The following is a 23,635-nucleotide window of genomic DNA, read 5'->3' as shown; positions in this document are numbered from 1 at the left end:
GCGGTACAGGTAATGGGTGATACATCGTTTCCTCTTCCTCTCAACTTGGAGAATGTGTGTATAAACAAGCTTACCTGTTTTGTGATGGGAACTGGGAAGGTGTCTCTATATCATACCTGACATATGACTCACATAAGACAGGAGGATTGAAGGTAAAGGAACCAGTGCGGAGAGGAAGGGCTTACAGTTCTGTAGTGTTCATCCTAGCACTGGGACCCAGGCCAGTGTAGTCCACGTAGTAAGGCATGTCTTTAAAACAAAATAAAATCCAGCACCTACAAAGGCTAAGGGGCTAGATAGCCCAGTGAAGGGAACTGAGGAGCTGCCCAGAATGGACCAACCTGAGGTTCAGGTTAGTTCATTCATAATGACATCCGTTCCCCTGTTGCATTCATCTAAAAGAAGTCCTTTCAGCAGTTCCAGTCCAAGTGTAAACAAAGTGAGTGGCTGCATTTGTCCTGAATAGAGGTTTCCTAGGTAAAACAGGGTAAGGCAAGGAAGGGGTTTGGGGAAAGTTGTTCAGTTTTGGATAAGTGAGCATCTAAACTGAATTGGGAGGGGGGACGGGTAAATGATTCTGGTAGTGTAGAACAGGCAGTGCTGGGAGAGGGTGCCATGGAGTCTGCTAAGACACAGATCCTGGGGTGGAGCAGTTGCTTATCATGTTGGACATCCCGGCTTTTCCCCTCCCAGTTGCTAAAGAAGCGATTGATGTTTTACTGGAAATTCAGTCATTAAAAAGAGCTAAGTGAAAGTATGACTGTGTGGCTCGGGTCATAAGCAGGACTCCTGGTTTGCCTTTAGATTATAAACAGAAACTCCTCAGGCTTCCAGAGTTCTTAGGATCAGTGTGGCCCAGGATGGGGAAGGCATGGTTGCTCTGAGATAGAGATAGGCAGAAATCTGAAATGGATGCATTGCCATTGTGTCACAAAATCCAGAGTTTACTGTGGGAACAAAGGACTGGAATGAGATGGAGCCCCGAATGGCTGCCCCTGCAGACACCCACTTCACCCAGTGAACATGAAGTGGGATGCAGCTTCCTAAGTTTAACTAAGTAATCGATAATGTTTCTTTGGGTAGTGCGTGGTTTCTGTGATAATGCCATTTATTCAGTGAAGGCCATGTGGAAATTCAGAAGAGAAAGAATAGATCCCTCTTGCCCAGATAATTTTTGTTGATGTTTTAATATTTTCTTTGCCTAAAATTACAGATCTGCAGTTCAGTTACCTCCCAAATCAAACATTGAATCCTCAGGTTGTGCTGTGAAACTGTCATATAGCATAGTCCTGGCTGGCCTGGAGCTTGTTGTGAAGACCAGAGTGGCCTCAGACTTATAGCTATTCCTTATGCTTCTATTTTGCAAGTACTGAGAGTCTAGATAGCACCAACATATCCATCTTTAAACCATTGTCAGGGACTTCATATTCTGTCCCATCTGCTCTGTAACCCAGTGTTTCTCTAGTGTTGAAAAATATACCATTTTGGCCTAAAACATTTCCAGATTTAAGTTAATTGCTGAGGAAAGATTATTTGAAATTGGCGTACTGCCTGAAATAGTAAGATTGTCTTATTCAGAGTGCTGCCTGCTCCAGGCAGGGCCTTCCGCAGCCAGCCACGCTTGGAGGCCCGGTTCAGCTGATTTGATAGGTGGTTGGTTGCCTCGTGGCTTAAAGTTGCCTTTCTGTCGTCCTGTAAGGCTTAGCAGCTTAATGTGTGAGATCGTGTGTTTAGATGTATGTGCATGTCTTAGCTCTTTGAGTGGAATGTGAATTAGCATTAACAGTTTGTCTTTTGTGTTGTTTAGCCATGATGGTTGAAATAGAATTTCAGATGTTACTTCAGCTCAGTCTTTGTTTTGTGTCTCATCTATCTCTTTCCAGACTGTTGTTTAACTGTCAGGGATAGCTCAGTAGCCATGTAGGAAAAGGAAACTTGGAATGTTATGCCACTTCTTATTTCAGAATTGTTTATAAAAACTGGACATGATGGTGTGACCTATAGGTCTCAGCACCAGGGCCCTGACATGGGAAGATGACTTGAGCTCAGGAGGTCAAGACAAGATGGACAACATGAGACCATTTCCAGAAAAGTACTTAGAATAGGGTTTTCGTTTGTTTGTTGAATTCTAGTAGTTGGACATTGAAAAGAGAATCTAAATAAAGCTGGTCCTAGAGGCACAGACCTACAATCACCCAGGCTAGCTTGGGCTACAGGAGTTCAGGGCAATTCTGCACTATTACTGAGGCCCTGTCTCAAAATTTAAATTAGGAAAAATAAGTAAAATGGAGGCTGGGGACATAGGTTGGTGGTAAATTTCTTTCCCAATTGTGTAAGGGTAGGAAATTCCATTCCCAGCACTTCCTGTAGGATCTTACATTAGGAGCCTGATATGATGCCTATTTATCAGCCTGACGGTGTGGTAGGAACCTGTCCCCGTGTTTCCCAGTTTCCAGAATCTTCAACATTTCAAAATCCTCAGCCTCTCCCAACATGAGGAGGTCTGTGATAGAGCAGCCATATGACGAACAGTGGATGTGTGAGGAAGAGGAAGGCTTGCAGGGATTCTCTGTGCAAAGGCAGCTTTTGAGCCGTCTAAGCAAACAGCTGAAAGAATATTTCTGTTTGGTTTTTTGTCAAGTTGAAACTTCCCCATAAACAATAAATCTTTTTGGTAGATTCTTGCAAATGGATTTTGTTGAAGTTTTCCCACTCCTGCAGAAATACAGTAGAAAACAATGCTTTCTTTGGGGAAAGGTTTGGCCACCCCCTTCATTCGCCCCCATCCTCCTCTGCCACTACAGATGTGGCTGCTGGCTACTGACGTGACATTTCTTCCTTTCTCCTCACACAGGCATCTGTTTTCAACCTCGCCCCAGGCTTTCCTTCAGAGCCACAAAGTACGCAGCTTTTTTCGGTCGATATCATCGGAGTCTCAACACAGTTTCAGTAAGTGGCTTCTGTTCCTCTGTGGAGATCTGGCAAATGTTTTTGTTTGTTTTGGTTTGTTTTTTGTTTTTTATGGGGTTTGTTTGTTGTTTGGTTTTCGTGTCTTTCTGTGCCATCCTGTTGTTCAAACAAAAAAAAAGTGTATTTATTTAAAAGTTAAGGAATAGAGACATGCAATTAAGAAATATTTAGCTTCTTTAATGAACTTTACACTGCACCTTAAAAGATAATGATACAGAAAGGGGACTAGAACCATGTAGACTGGTCCCAGGAGAAAATTAGCCCTCCAAGTGTTTGGCAGAGCAGGTGTACAGAGCTGAGAGGTTGGTGGCAATGGGGCAGGATGTGCAGCATCCCTTACTCCCATAGGACCCTCCATTGCTGACTTTTTAATTCCTTACCCATGTGCATCCTGTCCTCTGCACAGCAGCATCTAAAGACCAGCCTCTGTCAGGCAGGGGTGCTTTCCTTGTACCGCCCATCCTTTCTGTCATTTTCAGATAGGCTTTGTTTTGTTCATGGTCTGCCATCTACAAAAGTCCACTGTTTACATAGACTCTACCTTATCCTGGGACTGTTGTTACTCTTCTGATAAACACTTGAAAAGTTTGGTGAGACACCCTGCTGTTGATTAAAGTCCTTGAGCTTCCCTGGGCCCCTTAGGATGTAGCTGCTTGAGAGCTCAGCTCTTCCTGGAGCCCTGTAGCTAGCTCACTGTTGTGGTGTCTCTGCCTCCCCTGCTATCACTGCCCCTCCAAATCACACTGGTCAATACCAGACTGAAAATGTGACGTCCTCAGGACATTTTCCAAGTCTTGTTTCTGTGTGTTGTTGCTTTCCTGTTTTCAGTGTTCATCTCTCCTGTCTCGTGTTCAGTACTGCACCGCTCTCTTCAGCCCGGCTTTTATTTGGCTGATATGTTCCATAGGTGATTTCCACTCGCTTTAACCACAGCCAGTATTTTGAGGAACATTTTTTTCTTTAAATCTTTCCTTCTGATTTCATTTGTCATTTTTCTACACCTAAAGGAAAAAGAAAATACATGCTTCCTCAATTTGAGGTATGAGAAAAAGAGGTGAAAATTATAATTGACTATTCAGTGTGCTTAGCTTTTAAAGTTTAACTGCTAGAGTGACACATGTGTCTATGTGCATGCCTTAGATGTTAGAACTTAGCAGGTAGGATCAAAAGTACAGTTCTGAAGACTAGTTGACTGGAGTAAGGTGCACAACTCCATGGCTGAATTTATGTCTGGGTAGTGGCAGGACTTAGTAAAGTCATGGTTACTTTAGAGTTCTGGAGACTCCTTCCCGAGTCACGTGTGAGCATTTTTAATAGTCATGGCTCATCTCAAAAAGGTGTTGAAACAAAGTTAAGCTTGTCCCCCAGATTCTCAACATGCTCGGGAAAGCTGCCCACCTGGGACGTACACATACACACAAGGCAGAGTCTCTTGAGAGCTTAGCCAGGCCTTCAGTTCACAAGCAGTGCTAAGCAGCCTTGCAACTTTTATCTGAAATAAGAGTGAGCACGTGAAACACTGCTGAATGTCCACATGGTGGCTTGAGGGGAAGCTTGTCAGCAGTCAACATGTGAGTTGTTCTGCTGAAGAATAACACAGTGTTGTCAGGGTTTATTTGCACACTTTTAAAAACATGACTCCATCTTGTGTTCCTCTGGAGCAGAGAGTACTGCCCCATATGCTGACAGATAAGTAACTCCTGAGCAGAGTGCTGCACTCTGAAGTAGCTTCGGACTTCTTGTCTAGAACCCGCTGCTGTCCAAATGTACAGTGGGTCGGTGCTGATCACAATCACTGTGGTAACAAAACAGAAGTGTGGGGTTTTATAGTGAGTGCAGCCTCACCACCATGCTGGTACAGGCTTTTAAATAGTAACAGAAGATAGTAGAGGCACTCCCCACTGCTGAGTGACCATGCTGGGACTCGCTTGTTGGGGTGCCTGAGAGAATAGCCAACTCCAGGACTCCACTCAGATAGTCCTGTGCATTCTTGAAGGTCCTTCCTTGGAGAAAGAGTCTTTTACTAGTAACTCTTCCCTCTCCTTGGGGCAGACGGATAATCATTATACTGATTTTCTTTATCTCACTATTATAATTTTCCCAGAGTTAGTAGTATTGAATTATTTCCTGCAGATAACTTACAGTCCTCTCTGAAGACTTCTAAGATATTAGAACACTTAAAAGAAGACAGCTCAGAAGCTTCAAGTCAAGAAGAAGGTAATTGTAGAGTCACTAGACTAAGTCTGCACACACTGGTACAAGATCAGAACAAAGGAAAGAGAGCCCAGGTACACATGGGCATTGGGATGTCAGAGATGGCATTACCAAACAGAGCAGCGGGCAGAGAAGAGGCTGCTCACTCAGTGGTGTGGGCACAATTGGCTTTCTATAGGAAGTGTAGTTTAATCAATTCCCACTGTATATCATGTAAAAAGCTTTTAAGAGAATAGCAACTATTTGTAAAATTTAAAGTTTTTATGTGTAATCCAGAGGAGAGAAGATTTTGTTCAGTAATATGGATCATGACCATACGTTTGATTTATGTTAGCAAGAACTTAATATCTGACCAAAGAGTCTGGGTACTTAGAAGACAGTCTACAGATGAGACACTAGCAGGGTGTTGGCAGGAAGAAGACAAATTGCTTGCAGTAGGAGGATTTTCCTACAGTGGATCAGTCAGTGAAATCATCATGTGATGATGTGAATCAGAGGAGAAAGTACTCCAGCGTGTGAGCGAAATGTGTGGCTAGGAAACGTATGGATAATGGAACCCTCATGGCGATGAGCACACAGCCTCCCGGGTCACTCAGACAGGGGAAAGAAGGACGGAGACACCACTGCACCCTCATCAGAGCAGAGAGCCGTTTTCAAGTCTGATGCCCAGGATAGTGACAGTAGGAGCTCAGACACCATAGATTAGATGTAAATTGACACACGTGTTTGCACAGACCACATGGCATGATGCCGTGAAGCAGGAGATCATGGCTGCTACCTGCTGATTCAACATCTATGTAATTAGACCATGTGCTGGCTGCACCATGGTTTGTAGTGACAAATACCAGGGAGTTGCCTGAATGTTTAAATAAGTAGTGATGTGTCTGTGGGCAACAGTTAAAATAAAGCTTATTTGTAGCTTATTCAACCTGCCACAGCCCCGTTTATGAATGTACTCATATACACAGGTAGTTAAAATGGAGCTTTCACTAGAATGTTTCAACAAGTTAGGTCATAGTTAACTTCTGTGGGGAAGAAGGGGAGTCGGGTCTCATACAGCATTTCTTTTTTTAGAGTAACTTGAGAGTGATCTTGTAGAGTTTTAAAAATACTGAAAATTTTAATGGAAATAGTTCTACCTGAAGTAATTCAGTTAGAAGTAACACCCTCACATTAAATTTGCATAATTTTGAGTAAGATTGGTGTGCACATTTGCAGTCATTCAGTAGTGTATTGTGTAATTGAAGGTGTGTATGGTATCTTCTGTGAGCTTGGTGTACACTGTAATCCTGGCACCCCGAGGCAGGATTTGAGGTCAGCCTGGACTAGACAAGTGGAAGCGCCCTGTATGCTGGGAACTAGATCACAGCTGGGCAGGACCACCCCAGCTGTGTCACTTAGGACAGGCGTCCTTTCAGTGCTTTGCTGTGGCATATAGTGTCATAAGTTAATTCACTTTTTTTTCTCCCACCCTAGATGTGTTACAGCACACCATCATCCACAAGAAACATGCTGGGAAAAGTCCCACTGTGAAGTAGGTATCTAACTTTTAAAGTGTAAATGCCTTTGTACACCTTAAACTCAGTCACTGTTTAGTCAGCTTCTCCCATGTGTGTTGTCTGTGATTCTACCATTTTGCTCTGGGGTGTTTTATTTTGTGTTTCAGTTGCTGTGCGTGCTGCTCCCTCTGTCTCCTCCTTGCCGCCTTTTGGGGAAGTTCTTCTCTTACGGCAGCCTTCATAGTTACACAGTGAAGTTTGTTCACAGTACATCTTCCACCTCTTAAAACCTAATGTAAATATGTGCTTGTGCCATTCCTCAAGTACTCTGAGGGGCTTAGGAGCACTGTAACTTCATTTATTGCTTTTTTCCTGAGTTACAATCATCCTGCATTCTCATTGTCTTTGTGGTTTTAAATTTGTGGCACTGATTCCCAGCATTCATTCAGGTCTCTTTCTGCTCCATCCTGTCCCTAAGCAGCCATCTAGGATGGTTTCCCTGTTAAATGAATGCACTGTTTTCTGCAGTATATCTGTATATGGTAAATGCAGTTAAGGGGTGTGTGTGTGTGTGTGTGTGTGTGTGTGTGTGTGTGTGTGTGTGTGTGAGAGAGAGAGAGAGAGAGAGAGGGAGGGGGGAGGTTGGTTGATTCTTGGTTGGCAGTTATTTTCTGCCTACTCTTTGAAGCTGTAACTGACCATCTTCTAGTTGTGAACTTTTCATCTGTTGAGGGCCATCCCCCTGGTCTATCTTTTGACACCTGATGTCTCTGGCAGATGAAATTGTCTATGTGATTTCTAATTTACTAGTACTGCCCCTCACTCAAATGCCACAGGCTTTCTGCTTCTGTAATCAGGACGCTTGCTGATTCTGTGGGTGACTGTTTTCTCTTTGTAGATGAGCTTGGAACGCCTTTGCTATGTCAGCCCTTGTTCCTCCTCTCTGAGATCCCTTCTCCATCCTGGGGCTGAAGCCATCACCTCACTGATCCAATCTCAGTGCTGTTTTTTTCGGTGACTTTTCTCCTAGAGCTTTTGAGTTTTTCTCAGTTGTCTGTGATGGACTTTGTAGCTGTTTTACATTACTTGTGCTTCTGAAATCTGTAACTTTATATATTTTGGTTTTAGAAAGTTCTCAGCTTATGTCTTCAGACACTCCTCTACTTTCTGTTTTCTTGAGCCGTTTTTTTTTTTTGTAAGAGTTCCACGGTCCTTATGAGTGGGCTGCTCATACACCCCGCTTGTCTTTTACATTTTGATGCTCCATCTTTTTCTTCTGCAGTGTTATCTTCTTCAGACCAAACTTGTTATCAGTTCTTTTCCTCAGTTTCCCATCCATTGAATTCTTATACTGGCTTTACAGTTGAAGACTTTACGTTTGGTTCTTTCAGTGACTTGGCAGAATCCTCCATTTTCCTGTATTAACAGTGTTAAACACCCAAAGTCTATATCTAGTAACTTCATTCTCTGGATTATTTAGGCCGTGAGGGGTTTCCAGTCACAGTAGACTGATCCTTCATGTGCCTATTTGTAGAGTTTCTTGCTTAGTAGCTCTTGATGATCCAGGCTCTGCAGTCCCTCTGTTGAGTGCACTGCTGGGGAAGCAGTCACATGACACTGATGGCAAACATGCGCTTGCTGCTGCTTGGTGAGGACAGGCATCAGTGATAGACTGTTGGTTGCTTGGTGAGGACAGGCATCAGTGATAGGCTGTTGGTTGCTTGGTGAGGACAGGCATCAGTGATTGATAGACTGTTGGTTGCTTGGTGAGGACAGGCATCAGTGATAGACTGTTGGCTGCTTGGTGAGGACAGGCATCAGTGATAGGCTGTTGGTTGCTTGGTGAGGACAGGCATCAGTGATAGACTGTTGGCTGCTTGGTGAGGACAGGCATCAGTGATAGACTGTTGGCTGCTTGGTGAGGACAGGCATCAGTGATAGGCTGTTGGTTGCTTGGTGAGGACAGGCATCAGTGATAGACTGTTGGCTGCTTGGTGAGGACAGGCATCAGTGATAGACTGTTGCTTGCTTGGTGAGGACAGGTATCAGTGATTGATAGACTGTTGGTTGCTTGGTGAGGACAGGCATCAGTGATAGACTGTTGGTTGCTTGGTGAGGACAGGCATCAGTGATAGACTGTTGGTTGCTTGGTGAGGACAGGCATCAGTGATAGACTGTTGGTTGCTTGGTGAGGACAGGCATCAGTGATTGATAGACTGTTGGCTGCTTGGTGAGGACAGGCATCAGTGATAGACTGTTGGTTGCTTGGTGAGGACAGGCATCAGTGATTGATAGACTGTTGGTTGCTTGGTGAGGACAGGCATCAGTGATAGACTGTTGGTTGCTTGGTGAGGACAGGCATCAGTGATAGACTGTTGGTTGCTTGGTGAGGACAGGCATCAGTGATTGATAGACTGTTGGTTGCTTGGTGAGGACAGGCATCAGTGATAGACTGTTGATTGCTTGGTGAGGACAGGCATCAGTGATAGACTGTTGATTGCTTGGTGAGGACAGGCATCAGTGATAGACTGTTGGCTGCTTGGTGAGGACAGGCATCAGTGATAGACTGTTGGCTGCTTGGTGAGGACAGGCATCAGTGATAGACTGTTGGCTGCTTGGTGAGGACAGGCATCAGTGATAGACTGTTGGTTGCTTGGTGAGGACAGGCATCAGTGATAGACTGTTGGCTGCTTGGTGAGGACAGGCATCAGTGATAGACTGTTGATTGCTTGGTGAGGACAGGCATCAGTGATTGATAGACTGTTGGTTGCTTGGTGAGGACAGGCATCAGTGATAGACTGTTGGCTGCTTGGTGAGGACAGGCATCAGTGATAGACTGTTGGCTGCTTGGTGAGGACAGGCATCAGTGATAGACTGTTGGTTGCTTGGTGAGGACAGGCATCAGTGATAGACTGTTGGTTGCTTGGTGAGGACAGGCATCAGTGATTGATAGACTGTTGGCTGCTTGGTGAGGACAGGCATCAGTGATAGACTGTTGCTTGCTTGGTGAGGACAGGCATCAGTGATAGACTGTTGGCTGCTTGGTGAGGACAGGCATCAGTGATAGACTGTGGGCTGCTTGGTGAGGACAGGCATCAGTGATAGACTGTTGGCTGCTTGGTGAGGACAGGCATCAGTGATAGACTGTTGCTTGCTTGGTGAGGACAGGCATCAGTGATAGACTGTTGATTGCTTGGTGAGGACAGGCATCAGTGATAGACTGTTGATTGCTTGGTGAGGACAGGCATCAGTGATAGACTGTTGGCTGCTTGGTGAGGACAGGCATCAGTGATAGACTGTTGGCTGCTTGGTGAGGACAGGCATCAGTGATAGACTGTTGGCTGCTTGGTGAGGACAGGCATCAGTGATAGACTGTTGCTTGCTTGGTGAGGACAGGCATCAGTGATAGACTGTTGGTTGCTTGGTGAGGACAGGCATCAGTGATAGACTGTTGGCTGCTTGGTGAGGACAGGCATCAGTGATAGACTGTTGATTGCTTGTCTCTGAGAGAGTGCTTTTCCACACACCTGTCACTAGACACTCCAAAGAAAAGCAAACAAACAAACAAACCTGGAGACTAGGAGCTTCTTAACTGAGATGATAAACTAGGTTAAGTTATGGGGCAGACTTGACATTGTCCTATGTTTCTCTTACGAGCAGTGTTGCCACGAGCTGTCCTCCCTTGGATGGGCTTACCATGCAGTGCGCAGAACAAAATGGAATTGTGGATTGGAGGAGCCAAGGCTGTGCGGCCATCCAACACTCAGAATGCCGTGTGTCCTCGGCTGACCAAGTATGTGGCGGGTGGCTTTGGTGCCATGTGGTAAAAGCATTCTTCCTAAGAAATAAGTGCTGTGTCAGGTGATTTCTGGTAAGACGGGAGGAAGCATTTCAGCAGGAAGCTTTATTCTTACACAGGATTGAATTCTTCTGAGGTCTGAAAAGGTGTATCTAGAAAACTTACTTGGTTGGTTGTAGGAATGCTACAGTAAGACACCTACACTCTTTATTCTGATTGTAGGGTTCATTAAATTGTTCCTTCTTTTGGCAGGGGTGGGGGATGTCTCACTATCTTGTTGATATGATAGGGTTTTTTAAACCGACCGTTCCTTATAGTGTTCAGTCAGTGTTATCTGCGCTTGTGTCTGTAGTCAGTGGACTATGCCAGGAGGAGATTGCTGTGCTGCTACCACATACTGGGCAGAAAACTCAGGTTACAAGTGTGTTCTGTCTAGAAGGTTGATTTGTGAACTTTATTGTTTCTGACCAATACACAGACCCAAGTGTGTTTTTATGAACTAAAGGTTGAGACTTTGTATGTTGTCACTGTCATGATTAACAGTCTCCTTTTTAAAGCCACCTCACATTTCTTTTCCTCTATTCCAATGTCCACACCCTCTTTAAGTTTGACAAACAGGTCAGTTTTATTCACCCGGTCTTTAGGTGAAGGCCTGTAGCACATTCAGTCACTCAGTCACAGAATGTTTTGGACAGTAGTCTCCATTGCTCACAGCGATAACATCTCCGGAACTTAGCAGAGTACCTGAAAACCTAAGTGGTGTCGAAACCTGTCTCCTTCTTTTCCTATATGTACATGCAAAGCTATGGTGCACTTCGTACGTTGGGCCCAGTATGAGGTTTACCCACAGTAACTGATGGAGTAAGGTAGTGGTAACAGTGTGGTGTCCTAATGTATATGGTTGTGTTCACGTGGTAACCTGCTCTCGGGGAAGTAGTGAATGCGGCCTGGATGTCTCCCAGGAAGGTGGAACAAAGTGAGGTTCCAGCATGCTGCCCAGGAGTTTAAGGCATAGAACATGTTTACTTGTGGAATTATCTTTAGTATGTTTTGGACTTGTTGACTCTGGAAGGTGAAAGTGCAAATGAAGAGGCTATACTTGTCAGAAAAACAGAAAACTGAGATCCAATTTAAAGAACAATTTTCTCACGATTAATGTCAACTGCTTGTCATAGAATATGTGCACTTCAGTGTTTCTGTAGGTGACTTCAGAAGTGGGCTGGAAATGAAAATGTGTTAGTCTGTAATGGGGAAGATGCTGTTTTAGTGTTGGTATTAGAATAAGGGTACCTGTAGCAGTCTGTGCCTAGCTGAGGCCTGTTCCTTTTCTGTTTCTCCTAGCACTCTGCTGAAAAACGGAGCTTATCCTCAGTACATAAGAAGAAAGGGAAGCCACAAGTGGAAAAGTAGGTTCAATTTCATGTTTGCAGCAATAAAAATGAGGAAAGATAAGCAGTATATGGCGGCTGTGGGTGTATTTAGTGTATGTGCACACACACACAGACACACACTCAAACCAATGATTTTATTTCTCTTCTGAGTTTGGGGATTAACATTGTAATTGAAAGTGTCACATGCAGGTGACAGAAGTCAAGCTGTTGTGAGGATGTGTTGGTTGTGGGGACAGAGCTCAGAAGCACACTGAGCGGTGACACTAGGTTTTTCTTCCTTGGAATTGATTTTCATTATACAAATATCTGAAGGGTTTAAGTTCTACTATCTTTAATGTTTTTGATAGAGGAGCTTACAAAAGTGTTGATAATCTCTTTCTACCTATCTATCTGTTTGGTGTAGGGAGAAAATGAAGAAAACTGAGAGCAGACTGCAGAGCAGAATGAATGGGGTCCGACTCTCTGCTCCTCAGCTTGCTCACGGCCGTCCTGGGAAAGGTAAGAGGGCCGGGACTCCAGTGCTCCTCAGGTCTGTCGCTGTGATAGCAGCGTAGTGGACACTTGAGCTGCTGTGTCCCCCTCCCTGCCATGGACAACAGTTTCCAGTCCTGGTAATCAGTCCCTGTAGCTCTGAAGGTAATTGATGAAGGTCTCAATGCAGAGCTGTCTGGTTTTGATGTCTGCGGTCTTGTCTATAGCTCTGTGGACTACCCTCAGAGAAATCTAAACATACTCCAGTCAGTCATTTTAGAATGGTACTGCCATCTCTATAATTTGAGGACAGTTCTTTATGAGCTGTGTTAGGCTAGGTTATCTAGTTTCCATTCACCTACTGTCTCTAAAGCGGGCCACTAAGTCCTCTGTGCTTAGAGTTGAGAGCCTCTGATGGAGAAGCTCTCTCCTCCTAGTTCATCAGCTGCTTCCTTTGTTTTATTGCTTGCAGTGTTAATTGTAAAGATAGGAAAAGTCAAAGGCCATAGACCTCCAGGAAAATATTCTCTGTGTGTACCTAAGACTAACCACTGATGCCAGAAACGTTTTTTTTATTATTATTTAAATTGTACTGTCCTGATAGCGCATTAAATTGTAATACAACAAAAGTAACGAGTGTATTTCTTAAATTAGATGTTTATAGACACTATAGAAAGAAAACTGATTTTGTTCTGAATTACAGATCGTGCCAGTTTATTGTGTTGTATTTTCTTTTCTATTGCTATGGTAAAACACTATGACCAAGGCAGCTTATAAAAGAAATTATTTAATTTGGGACTTACAGTTTCAGAGGGTGATTGTATGAGCATTGTAAGGGTGGACTGGCGAGTACAGGTCCTAGAGCAGTACCTGAGGTTTACATCTCCGCCCACAAGCACTCAGTGGAGAGGGCCGACTTGGAATGGCATGGGCTTCTTGAAACTTCAGAGCTCTTCTCCCGTCCCCACGCAACACGCCTCCTCTAATAAGGCCACACCTCTTCATCTTTCCCAAACGGTGGCACTAACTGGGGACTGAGCATTTAAACAGATGAGCCTGCGGAAGCCATTCTCCTTCAAACCGCTGTGAAGGGAAAGATGACCTGGATGTGGTCTAGAGGCATGCTGTAGCGCTTTCATGTCTTATGTTCCAAATGGTGATGGCACTGACAGCAAAAGCTGTCTGCTGGTGGCTGACTAGAACCCGCTCCTGTCGGGCCTCGTGCTTCTGGTCCCCTGTCTCATTCTCCACACTGCTTCCACATTTGTCTTCAAAGAGCATAGTTAACTGAGTCACTCCCTTGTCCACCACCCTCCATGAGGCCCTCAGCTTCGGTCTCACACTGTTCTGGAACTCTGCTCCTTCCAGGAGCTCACAGCTGTTCTCATCTTCTTCAGTCCTAGAGACCTGGAAAGCAGCATGTAGGCATTGGTCAGAGCCACACATGGCTCAGTTCTGTGTCCCTTGTGTCTTAGATGTCTGGCCTGTCTGAAGTTGTTGTGCTGCCATGTGTAATCCAGGAATAATGCCCATCTCACCCAGGTGTGAATTGCACAGAAGAACCTGCCAGCAGCACGTCGTACTGAGAGAGGAGGTGCTCAGTGCTTTAGTTCTTGTCCTTGTTGACCGGCATTACAAAAGCACACTCTGGGCTATTGCAAGCTTTGTAACATCCAAAATCCAGTTCCTTTTCCCTTTGTCTCTTTAGCTTTCAAAGTTAATGATAGCAATTGCTTTTTGCATAAGCCAAACTTTATCCTATGTTGGGTTGGTTTTGTCTCATTTATTTTGTTTTTTTGTTCCGTTGTTTGTTTTAGTGTATCGATATCTAGATATACACATGTAGATATGTATGTATGTCTATATCTAATCGGTTCATATTTACATTATTGGGCAGGAGTATGAGTACCATATACTTCAGGCAGCTTCTCATTGATGTCTTATTCTAATGCATGCAACCCCAAACTAAGAAAACATTCATTATTTTCCTCTGAAATATTAAAGTGCCAACAAAGAATAGCCTTTAAGCATTCAGTAAACTGGAAATTATTTTCTTCCTTTGCGGAACAGCTCCTCCCATGAAGCGTACACAGTTATTAGGGCTGAGATATTTGGTCATTCCGATTAGTGTGTCCTTCAGCTCCCTAAACAATATTTCATCATAATACATGTATCACTTATCTTTTTAAAAAAAACATGCTCCTTTTAAAAATTTATTTACTTTTCTTTTATGTACATTGATGTTTGCCTGCGTGTGTATCTGTATGAAAATGTTGGATCTTGGAGTTAAAGACCATTGTGAACTGCTGTGGGAATGCTGGGATTTGAACTGGGGTCCTCTGGAAGACCAATCAGTGCCCTTAACTGCTGAGCCCACTTTTAATTTTTAAAATCTTATTTTAAATTTTGACTTGTCCTATGACTAGTGGCACACTCATATAACTAAGAAATACAAAAAGGAGCACACTGAAAATGTCTCACAGCTCCTCTGTTCGCTGCTTCAGGAAGTCTGCGGCTGAGCTGTCACTCAGCTCCGTAGGCTATAGGTTTTCTTTGAGAACTGCTGTCTCAGTGCTGGGCTTGGTGGCACACTCCTGACGTCCCAGCCAGGGCTTTGGAACATGAGGCAGGAAGATTACCAATTCAACACAAGGTTAGATTACTCAGTAAAATCATGTCTTATGACTGCATTCTAAAGAGCTGTGGACATGGCTGCAGAGACTTTTAGGAGCTTATCACGTTGGGGTCTGGAGAGATAGCTTAGTGGTTAAGGACACTTAAGCTTACACAATCATGAGGACTTAGGTTAGTCTTACAGCAGCACCCACAAAATGACTGGGTACGATCTTAAAGCGGCCTTTAACCCTGGAGGTGGAGGCCCAGGGATTACTGAGCACTTCAGTAGGCTTCTAGCCAAACGGAAATGTGTCCTGGGTTCAGGGAGAGACGCTCTCAGAGGCATAGGTGGATATACACACAAAGACAGACACACCCCCAAAATTAATAAATAAACTTTAAAAAATTAATTTAAAAAATTAATAAATAAATAAGAAGAAGTTAATGTTCACTTTATCAGGCTAGTGTTTCTTCCCGCCTTTCCGTTGCTGATGGCCACACTAAAGAGTTTTAAAGGAGATCAGACCCTCTTGTGTTTTTGTATGCTTAAGGTTGCTTTTTTTTTTTTTTTTTTTAATTTTTATCCTTCCATTTAAGCCTGCTGCTGCTTTCCTTACATACAACTTTATGAGTTTTTGTGCAGTTTTTTTCTTGGCAACTTGGTGTTAACGAGAATGATCCAACAATATTTCCATTGCATTGCATGTAATACCTGTGTCTTTGATTGTTCATGTCACATCTGAGTGGCTGGAGTGCTCTATGTCGTCAGTAATCATCTTCACACTATTGGAAGTCTATTCCCGACAGGAAAGCACTGGTTAAGTCAACTAAATTGCCTATCCCACTTACATATCTTCTCTGTACATATTTTGCCAGAGTAATAGGTAGTTATTACCTTTTATTGTTTACTATGTTGCCATGGAAATGATTGGCTTGTGCATACATCTTAGGAATCCCCTAGAGTTACATATATGGATCTTAAGTAAACGTGTTGGATGCTGGCTATAACAAACGCTATGCTAGCAATTGGCTCACAGAGATGAAGAAGATGGGACTGGGCTCTGTGTGGACTGGTGTATGAGTGGAACATACTAGACATACGAATATTCTGACCTAGTGTGCCCACAGTGGATATAGATAATTGGTCCTTGTGTGTACTACGTCATTTCTACATTGTCTTGGCATAGAAGTGACATCTGAGTAGAAAATAAAGGGCTACTTGATTAGAAACATGTTGTATTAAATACTGTGCCATGGCTGGTGGTTTTAGCAGAGCAAGTATTATTTATGACAAACCACCCACTCCTGGAGGGTTTCTATAGCAGGCTCTAAGGAGACAGATGTCGTAGACCTACAAGGTAGTTCAAAGTGATGATGCTGGCCTGACCCTGTAAGAAACTAACTCTGATTTAGTAAAATTGACTTATTCTTCTATGCCTCTGCTTTAAATATGTATTTACCAGCTACTTAATTTCAATATGTCAAAGACAATTTTTTAAGTGTTGTAGGAAAACAAATCATTTATAGCTACAACTAATTTCTAATGATTCCATTTGAAAATTAATATAACTATTTAACATAACTGTAGAGTTGTTATTTCTAGATATGAATTTGGACATTGGATCTGGACATGACACATGTGGAGAAACATCTTCAGAGAGTTACAGCTCTCCGTCTAGTCCACGGCATGATGGAAGAGAGAGTTTGGAAAGTGAAGAAGAGAAGGACAGAGGTTTGCTAAAGGAGAGGGGGTAGAAAGAGGTGGGGGGACAAAGCTGTCTTCTCATGAGCAAACCCAATCAGAGAGAGCCCGGCAGGATGAGCACAGTGGCTACTCAGCTCACTCTGGTGATGGTGAACTCCAGACTCAAAGCTATTGTCATTGAGATATTGTTACTCTGCTGAGTGGGGAAGGGTAAGAGGTCATAAAGACCTCCTTGCTTACAAGATTCTACGTTCTTCCTAAACAGTCCTGATTAGTCCTGATTGCTCCAGGCCTTTAATTTCCTCCTTACTCACCGTTCTGGTCTGACAGAAAGAGAGAGCCCCTTGAAAAGCCCGTGTCTAATGAGGGTGTTGTCCTCCATGCATGCCCACCACAACAGATGGTTCACACCACGCTGTGAATGGACTACGCTGACCAGAGTTTCTGTGTTAAAATTTTTATACCACGATGCTATTTCTGCCAAATGTGGTTTCTCGCTGCACAGTTTTCAGCTCACTGGGACCTCACCTTCTGCGTCACTTTGGCATGTCTCAGGACTACCACTGTCTGTGGAAACAGTTGAAGTCAGTTTTTACCTTGTGGTTGTTTCCTAGTCCATCAGATAACACCTGCAGTGGTCAGTGCTACCACTCTGAGGCCACACTCAGGAAAGAAGTGGAAATACTCAGAGCTCTGGGATATGGGGAAATTGTAACACTTAACTGAAGAGGCAGGCTGCAGTGTGTGCTGCAGTGCACACTGTCTCGGTTTCATGGGATATGCCTGAGTGGGTACAGACGCTCTCACAGGCCCCAGTTCTGTCTCTTGAGTGACTCTCACCTGCATGTCAGGTCAGCGGGTGACTCAGCGTCTCTGTGCTGCTCTCAGGTCTTCGTGGAGTGGATAGGCTCATGCAGACGGATGGGGATGCCCTTGATTCATGTGGGTTTCCTAAAGTCACAGGGTCCCTGGGGTAGAGAGCTCTGAACATTTTCCAAGTTTTGAGTCTTTTACAAAGGCTTTTGGAAACGTGGCTTTGTGGTTGTTGTTTGTTGTAATGATGCCGTGAGACTTTATGCTTTCCAAAGTCACGTACGAAAGACACCCTTCTGTCTGACTCCAGTAGGGCCTCGTAATCACGGGACTGACTACTGCAAGTTAAGACGTAAGTTTTAGTTCATATGGAAATGTAACTGGCCATCGGAAACATTCTTTATTCCTTTTGGACTTAATTTTTGTTCTTAACTCTGCATTGATGACAGAGCCAGTCCCTGGAAGAGGTTGTTCATTTAGGAATCCTCTCTTTATAAGGTTGGGCATAAGTAGTATAATGACTTCTCTCTCAGGGTCATCTTTGCTCAGAGTGTTCACTCATTCAGTTAAGCTCCCTCTAGTAAAATGAGACAGTTCAGTTAATAACACTAGATATTCTGTGCCATTGGTTTCGATTTAGCCTTTCTTTAGGAAGGTTAATTAGCCTTTGATACTCTTATTTCAGGAATGTTTGCTCTTGTCAGCTGTGCATAACCAGTCTTGCCTTAGTGAATACAAACACTCTTACATGCCTCAAGTAATCCAGCTTAGTGTACAAGCAGAAAGATCTTTACAGTAGGCACCGCATCCAACTATGAACTATGGAGACTGCAGTGCTTCATTCTCCGTGTTTAAAGACTGCGTCCGACAGTCCCCTGGCTCCTCTCCGCCCTGACTGGAAGCTGGAGTGGCTTGTGTGTGCACCATGGTGTGTAGTGCACAGCAGTTTGCTGTCTGCTGTGAGGGGGTGTAGGGGGAGCAGTGCTCTCTTCCTTACCCTGCCTGTTGTGTCCCCACAGCGTATTCACTATAGGATGAACAGCTTAGCTAACCTAAGTAGCTCTGCATGCCCCCATTGAGTGTGTGCTATGCAAATACTAATTCCATTTCTCACCTTAAACATCTGAGTTAAATGTTATGATCAAAATCCTTAAATTGAATCATTTATGAGATAAATTTAAAATCAGGTTTGATGGTACAGAGTTATGTAGATTACCTAAAATTGATTAGTTAATGCTTATCTCAGTGATAAAGTCAGCAGTGCATGCATGCCTCTTGATACTCCAGCACCCTTCATTACTGTTGTTTTGTTATAGCTCTGTGCTTTGGAGGTAAAGCACACTACAGGCCAGACATCGGAAGTCAGCTTGGGCAGTCGGGAAATGTGATGGAGGGAACATTCCAGACTTGAGAATTAATTTTGAATAGACCTAGCTTTTAGTTAGAACATGAAAATAGGAGTTCTGCCTGGGTTAATCCACGTTTGCATGTTTTCTGTAGATACAGACAGCAATTCTGAAGATTCTGGGAATCCATCGTCAGCCAGGTTTGCAGGTTATGGCTCTGGTGCCCAGACCGTCCCTGTGAAGCCACCTGTTGAGACTGTCTCACTGGGAACTGAGAGTGGGAATCTTTTGGAAGCTCCGTTGGCCTCACACAAGTACCCACCCATTCCCTACGTGCACACTCTGCACTGTGTCGTGCACAACGGTGCCCAGAAGTCGGAAGTTATCATCCCGTCGCCCAAGTCTGCAGATGGCAAAGCCATAGGGATGCTTGTCCCTAATCCTGTGGCCATTTCTGCCGTGATGGAGTCCACAAATTCAGCCCCCTCGGGAATCCTAGGCCCGGCAGCTTCTGGGGAATCAGAGAAACCGCTTGAGTTGTTAGCTTCCCCTTTACCTATCCCATCAGCCTTCCTCCCACACAGCGGCGCGCCTGCTTTGCAGCTGACATTGCAGAGTCTAAAATTACAGCCACCACAGGGATCTTCTGAGGGTTGCACAGTTAATATCCCACAACAACCAACCGGAAGTCTGAGCATCGGATCACCAAACACTGCCTTTATTCCTGTCCATAACCCAGGTAGTTTTCCAGGACCTCCTGTGGCCACCACGGAGCCCATCACAAAGTCTGCATCCCAGGTGGTAGGACTAAATCAAACGGTGCCTCAGATCGAGGGAAACACAGGGACAGTCCCTCAGCCAACCAATGTGAAGGTAGTTCTTCCGGCAGCTGGCCTCACAGCTGCACAGCCACCAGCTTCCTACACCTTTCCAGGCTCAGCCCTTGCTGCCAGTGTGCTACCCACCCAGAATTCCAGTGTGCTCACCACAGCCGCTTCTGCCCAGCCAGCAAGTCCAGGCATCAGTCCAGCCCAGTCCACAGTTCACCCTGCCGTTCCTACCCACACCCCAGGCCCTGCCCCAAGCCCCAGCCCTGCCTTGACACACAGTACTGCACAGAGTGACAGCACGTCTTACATCAGTGCTGTGGGGAACACGAATGCTAACGGGACCATAGTGCCACCGCAGCAGATGGGGCCCTGTGGTTCTTGTGGGCGAAGGTGCAGCTGTGGGACCAGTGGGAACCTTCAGCTCAGTAGTTACTATTACCCCAACCCAATGCCTGGACCAATGTACCGACTCCCATCATTCTTCACTCTGCCGTCCATTTGCAATGGCAGCTACCTCAACCAAGCACATCAGAGCAATGGAAACCAACTTCCTTTTTTTCTGCCTCAGACTCCATATGCAAATGGACTAGTGCATGACCCGGTGATGGGGAGCCAAGCCAGCTACGGCATGCAGCAGATGGCAGGGTTTGGGAGGCTGTATCCCGTATATCCAGCACCTAGTGTACTCGCCAACACCGGTGGTTCTGGGCCCAAGAAGAATGGGAATGTCTCATGTTACAATTGTGGTGTAAGCGGACACTATGCACAAGACTGTAAGCAGTCGTCCATGGAGGCCAATCAGCAAGGTAATCCCACTAACTCCCAGAGGACTTGTTTTTGAGTTCCCAGTCTCTTCTTGATTATGTGATACTGTCTTAGCAGAAAGATCCGTATGTGTATTTGTTTACAGAGGTTGTATTTTCAGTGACAAAATGCAACCAGAGAAACTCAGTGTAGACCCAGGTCATGGAGCAAAAGGAAGGTCCAAAATGCAGCCAGAGAAGCCCATTGTAGACCAGGTCATGAGGTCACGGAGTAAGGTCTGAGGTAGTTTAGTTCGACGCTAAGGAGTAAATGGCAGAGGTACTTGTCCAGGCTCTGGACAGCATGGAGTGTCCATTCTGTAACGTTAGCTCCTTGCTTGCAGGGCTGTAGTTTTAAGAGTGCAGTCCTCTTTCATAGAGGAAGCAGAGTGGTTAAATACTGATAGCTAGGATGGGAGATTAGTTACCTAGCATACAACTAGATGTGAGCTAGTTACCTGGCATCCATGGTTTGTAGTCTAGCTAGAGTCTGTGCACACAGTGGGCTCACATCTGAGCCCCTGCTGCCCTTTCATTCTGTACATATAAGGAAAAAATCCAAGCGGCCATTGAATCTTTACAACAGCGAGTAAATTTGAAGAAGAGTGCTATAGCAGCAAAAAGAAAAAAACGCACTTTACTAGGTGTGGGTGAGGGGCCAGATTCAGTTCTTTTGCATTTGCCCTCTGCCATTGTGCCAGATCTTACCTGGGAAATGTCCTGAAACAGGAGTGTATTAATTAGGCGTCCTCAAAGGAAAATGCAGTTAATTAGCTTAAGGCTATACTTAAAGCTCAACCTTCCCATTGCCTTTGAGAGAGTAGCTTCCTTGCTGCTGTGGACTGGAGGTAGTGCCGAGGAAAGGCCTTTGAGAGCATGCTCATTTGCAGTCTTGTGTACTGGTTTGTCATGCGTGTAGTCATAACGGTGACTTAGCCGTTCTGTCTTTCCCGTTTTAGGCACTTACAGACTGAGATACGCACCTCCCCTCCCCCCTTCTAATGATACGTTGGATTCTGCAGACTGAACGAGTAAAGCTTGCCTACTTAATGCACTCAAGTGTGGGGAGTCATGGGGTGTGGAGGGGAGGAAAGGAAAGGTATTTTGTTTCTTTGTCTGTACATTTCCTCAGTTTCTATGCAGTTGGGAGTTTTCATTTCTCCTTTACCTGTGTCTAAAATCAGAAAGAACACAGTGCTCCTGAGCCTCTGGTCTCCGGGTCCAACAGCCGGCTTACATGTATGACACTCGTAACTTCAATTTCAGACAAACTCGAACGGAAACCATTGATGTGTGCTTTTTTTTTTTTACACTGAATACTTGCTGTGTGCAATGTTTACTGAATCTTTAAACTGTGCATCTGACCTTATTTGTTTCCACAACACTGGTCACAGTCCTATGGTTGTCTTCTTTCTGGCCTTCCTCACTTTGACCCGGAACCCCACTTCCCTTCCAGCCACCCCTCCCTGGCCTGCTGCAAGGTCACTCAGCAGTGTCCTTGTCACACTTGTGTAAAACCTGCTCTGTGTCTGAACCCAGGCAACATGTTTCACCTGAAGTTTTAGACGTCAGATTCTCAAGAAGTATGTATATATGTCGTAAGAGCATCACGTAGATACATATATGCAGCACCTGTCCAGATAACATGAGAACAAGTGGGTGAGAGGAAGCCACCGATGGGGAGTGGACAAACAGACTTTCCTTGCATGGAAACATTTTCTTCCATCGCACACAGTTCAGAGAGACACAAAGGGAACACACCGGTGTGAATGTCGTTCTCTGTGCACTTGTGTCTGTGATGACAGTCACACCCAGGGCTTCCTGTTGTCTGCCACCTTGACCGGCCCAGACACTGCTGAGTGAAGATGTCCTGTTCTACCACATTCCCTGTTGCAGTGTCACACTGTGTTACGGCGTGTGTGGTTTGTCGCATCTGAACAGAAGCTGTGGGTTTCGACAGAAGTCAGGTACCTGCGCACCTAAGCCGCGTCTCATAACGAAGTCACTTTTATAACCGTTCACCACTATGCTTGATAGAATGTGAGAGGCTGTGTGGAGCGTGTTGGGACGGTGTTAATCATGTCCGTATCAGTGTCACTAAGTTTAATGCTGCTGGCTTTTTTAAGTTTGGTTTTTTAATTTTGTTTTGTTTTTAAGCCAATCTATGTACTAAATTGCTTCCAGGTAATTTTTTTATTTTCTGAAGTGCCCTGAGGGTTATCTGGGAGGTTGGATGTATCTTCAGTGACTGCTGCATTCAACAGCAATGAACAAGTACCACCATCCATTGTAAGCTTACGGTGTAGCAGGGCTTTCTTTGCATTCCTCGGTACAGCGTGGAAACGGTTGGCTTTTGCTGTGAGGAGTAGAGTTGGTATGCAGCAGAGGCGCTGAGTGTGGGGTCTGGGTTCGGAAACCTGACCTTGTGAGACAAAGAAAAAACTTGAAGCAAAAAGAAGCTATTTCAACGCTTCAACAGTAGTGTTTATATTTATAGCGCCAATGTACATTCTGAAACTTTCAGGGGTAGGAGCTACTGGGGAAGACGGGCGTGTGACGGGGTAGACAAAAGCTTTAATTTAGAAAGAAAAAGTTCAAGTAAAGGAAATTATTTTGATTAAATATATTTTATTTGATCTGGGTATTTTTGGACCACATTATTAAATTGTTAAGCTGCAGTTGAGTTGTTCAGGGGAGAGTATTGATAAGCCTTGCACAGGCGCGTTGTGACTCACTTGCCAGGTGTACTTTATGGAGCTTGTTCTATGGTTTCAAATACTGTACTGTACGTGGAGGTGCGTTACCTTCTCCTTCTCGGATGTTTACCGTATACTTTGATATTTGAAATGCTCTGTACTGGAAAGGCCACTTATATTTCTAGAACAGATTGGATTTTATGCAATCTTTTTCCTTGAATTAACAGCAATAAAAAAATGAAAAACAGCCTAAAAATTGTGCCTTATTGCATGTTTTATAAAAGTGGATTTTCATGGTCATTTTCCTTTTAAAGAATCGGTTTGTCTCCCACTGTGATTACTGCCTGGGTGTTCTAAAGTCTTTCCCTAGTGCAGGTCATCTGTTCAGCCTCCAAAGGAAGGGAAAACAGTGGATGCCAAGGCCATCGTGAACAGGGCACAGTCCCTGTCCCTACAAACTAGACTTTTGTCCTAAGTTCCCT

General features: G+C 44.5%; 1 protein-coding gene across 5 annotated transcripts in view; it reads left to right on the top strand.

Annotated features, from left to right (window-relative positions):
• Positions 1-23,409, top strand: part of Zcchc2 (zinc finger CCHC-type containing 2) — a 47,427-nt gene extending 24,018 nt beyond the window's left edge. For 2 of the 5 annotated variants that reach the window (XM_076941685.1, XM_034513248.2), the window contains 9 exons: positions 2,855-2,949; positions 5,104-5,187; positions 6,661-6,718; positions 10,344-10,476; positions 11,824-11,888; positions 12,277-12,371; positions 16,549-16,692; positions 18,979-20,460; positions 21,417-23,409. In XM_076941685.1, the coding sequence (XP_076797800.1) occupies positions 2,855-2,949; positions 5,104-5,187; positions 6,661-6,718; positions 10,344-10,476; positions 11,824-11,888; positions 12,277-12,371; positions 16,549-16,692; positions 18,979-20,460; positions 21,417-21,484 (2,224 nt within the window). In that variant the 3' untranslated portion in view covers positions 21,485-23,409. The remainder of the gene's footprint in view (positions 1-2,854; positions 2,950-5,103; positions 5,188-6,660; positions 6,719-10,343; positions 10,477-11,823; positions 11,889-12,276; positions 12,372-16,548; positions 16,693-18,978; positions 20,461-21,416) is intronic. The other 3 variants (XM_034513249.2, XM_076941686.1, XM_076941687.1) reach the window with 3 other exon arrangements.
• The last annotated feature ends 226 nt before the right edge of the window (positions 23,410-23,635 follow it).

The sequence above is a fragment of the Arvicanthis niloticus genome, chromosome 10, assembly GCF_011762505.2.
Source record: "Arvicanthis niloticus isolate mArvNil1 chromosome 10, mArvNil1.pat.X, whole genome shotgun sequence".
NCBI classification, from domain to species: Eukaryota; Metazoa; Chordata; class Mammalia; order Rodentia; family Muridae; genus Arvicanthis; species Arvicanthis niloticus.
This window is presented reverse-complemented; position numbering and strand designations above follow the sequence as displayed.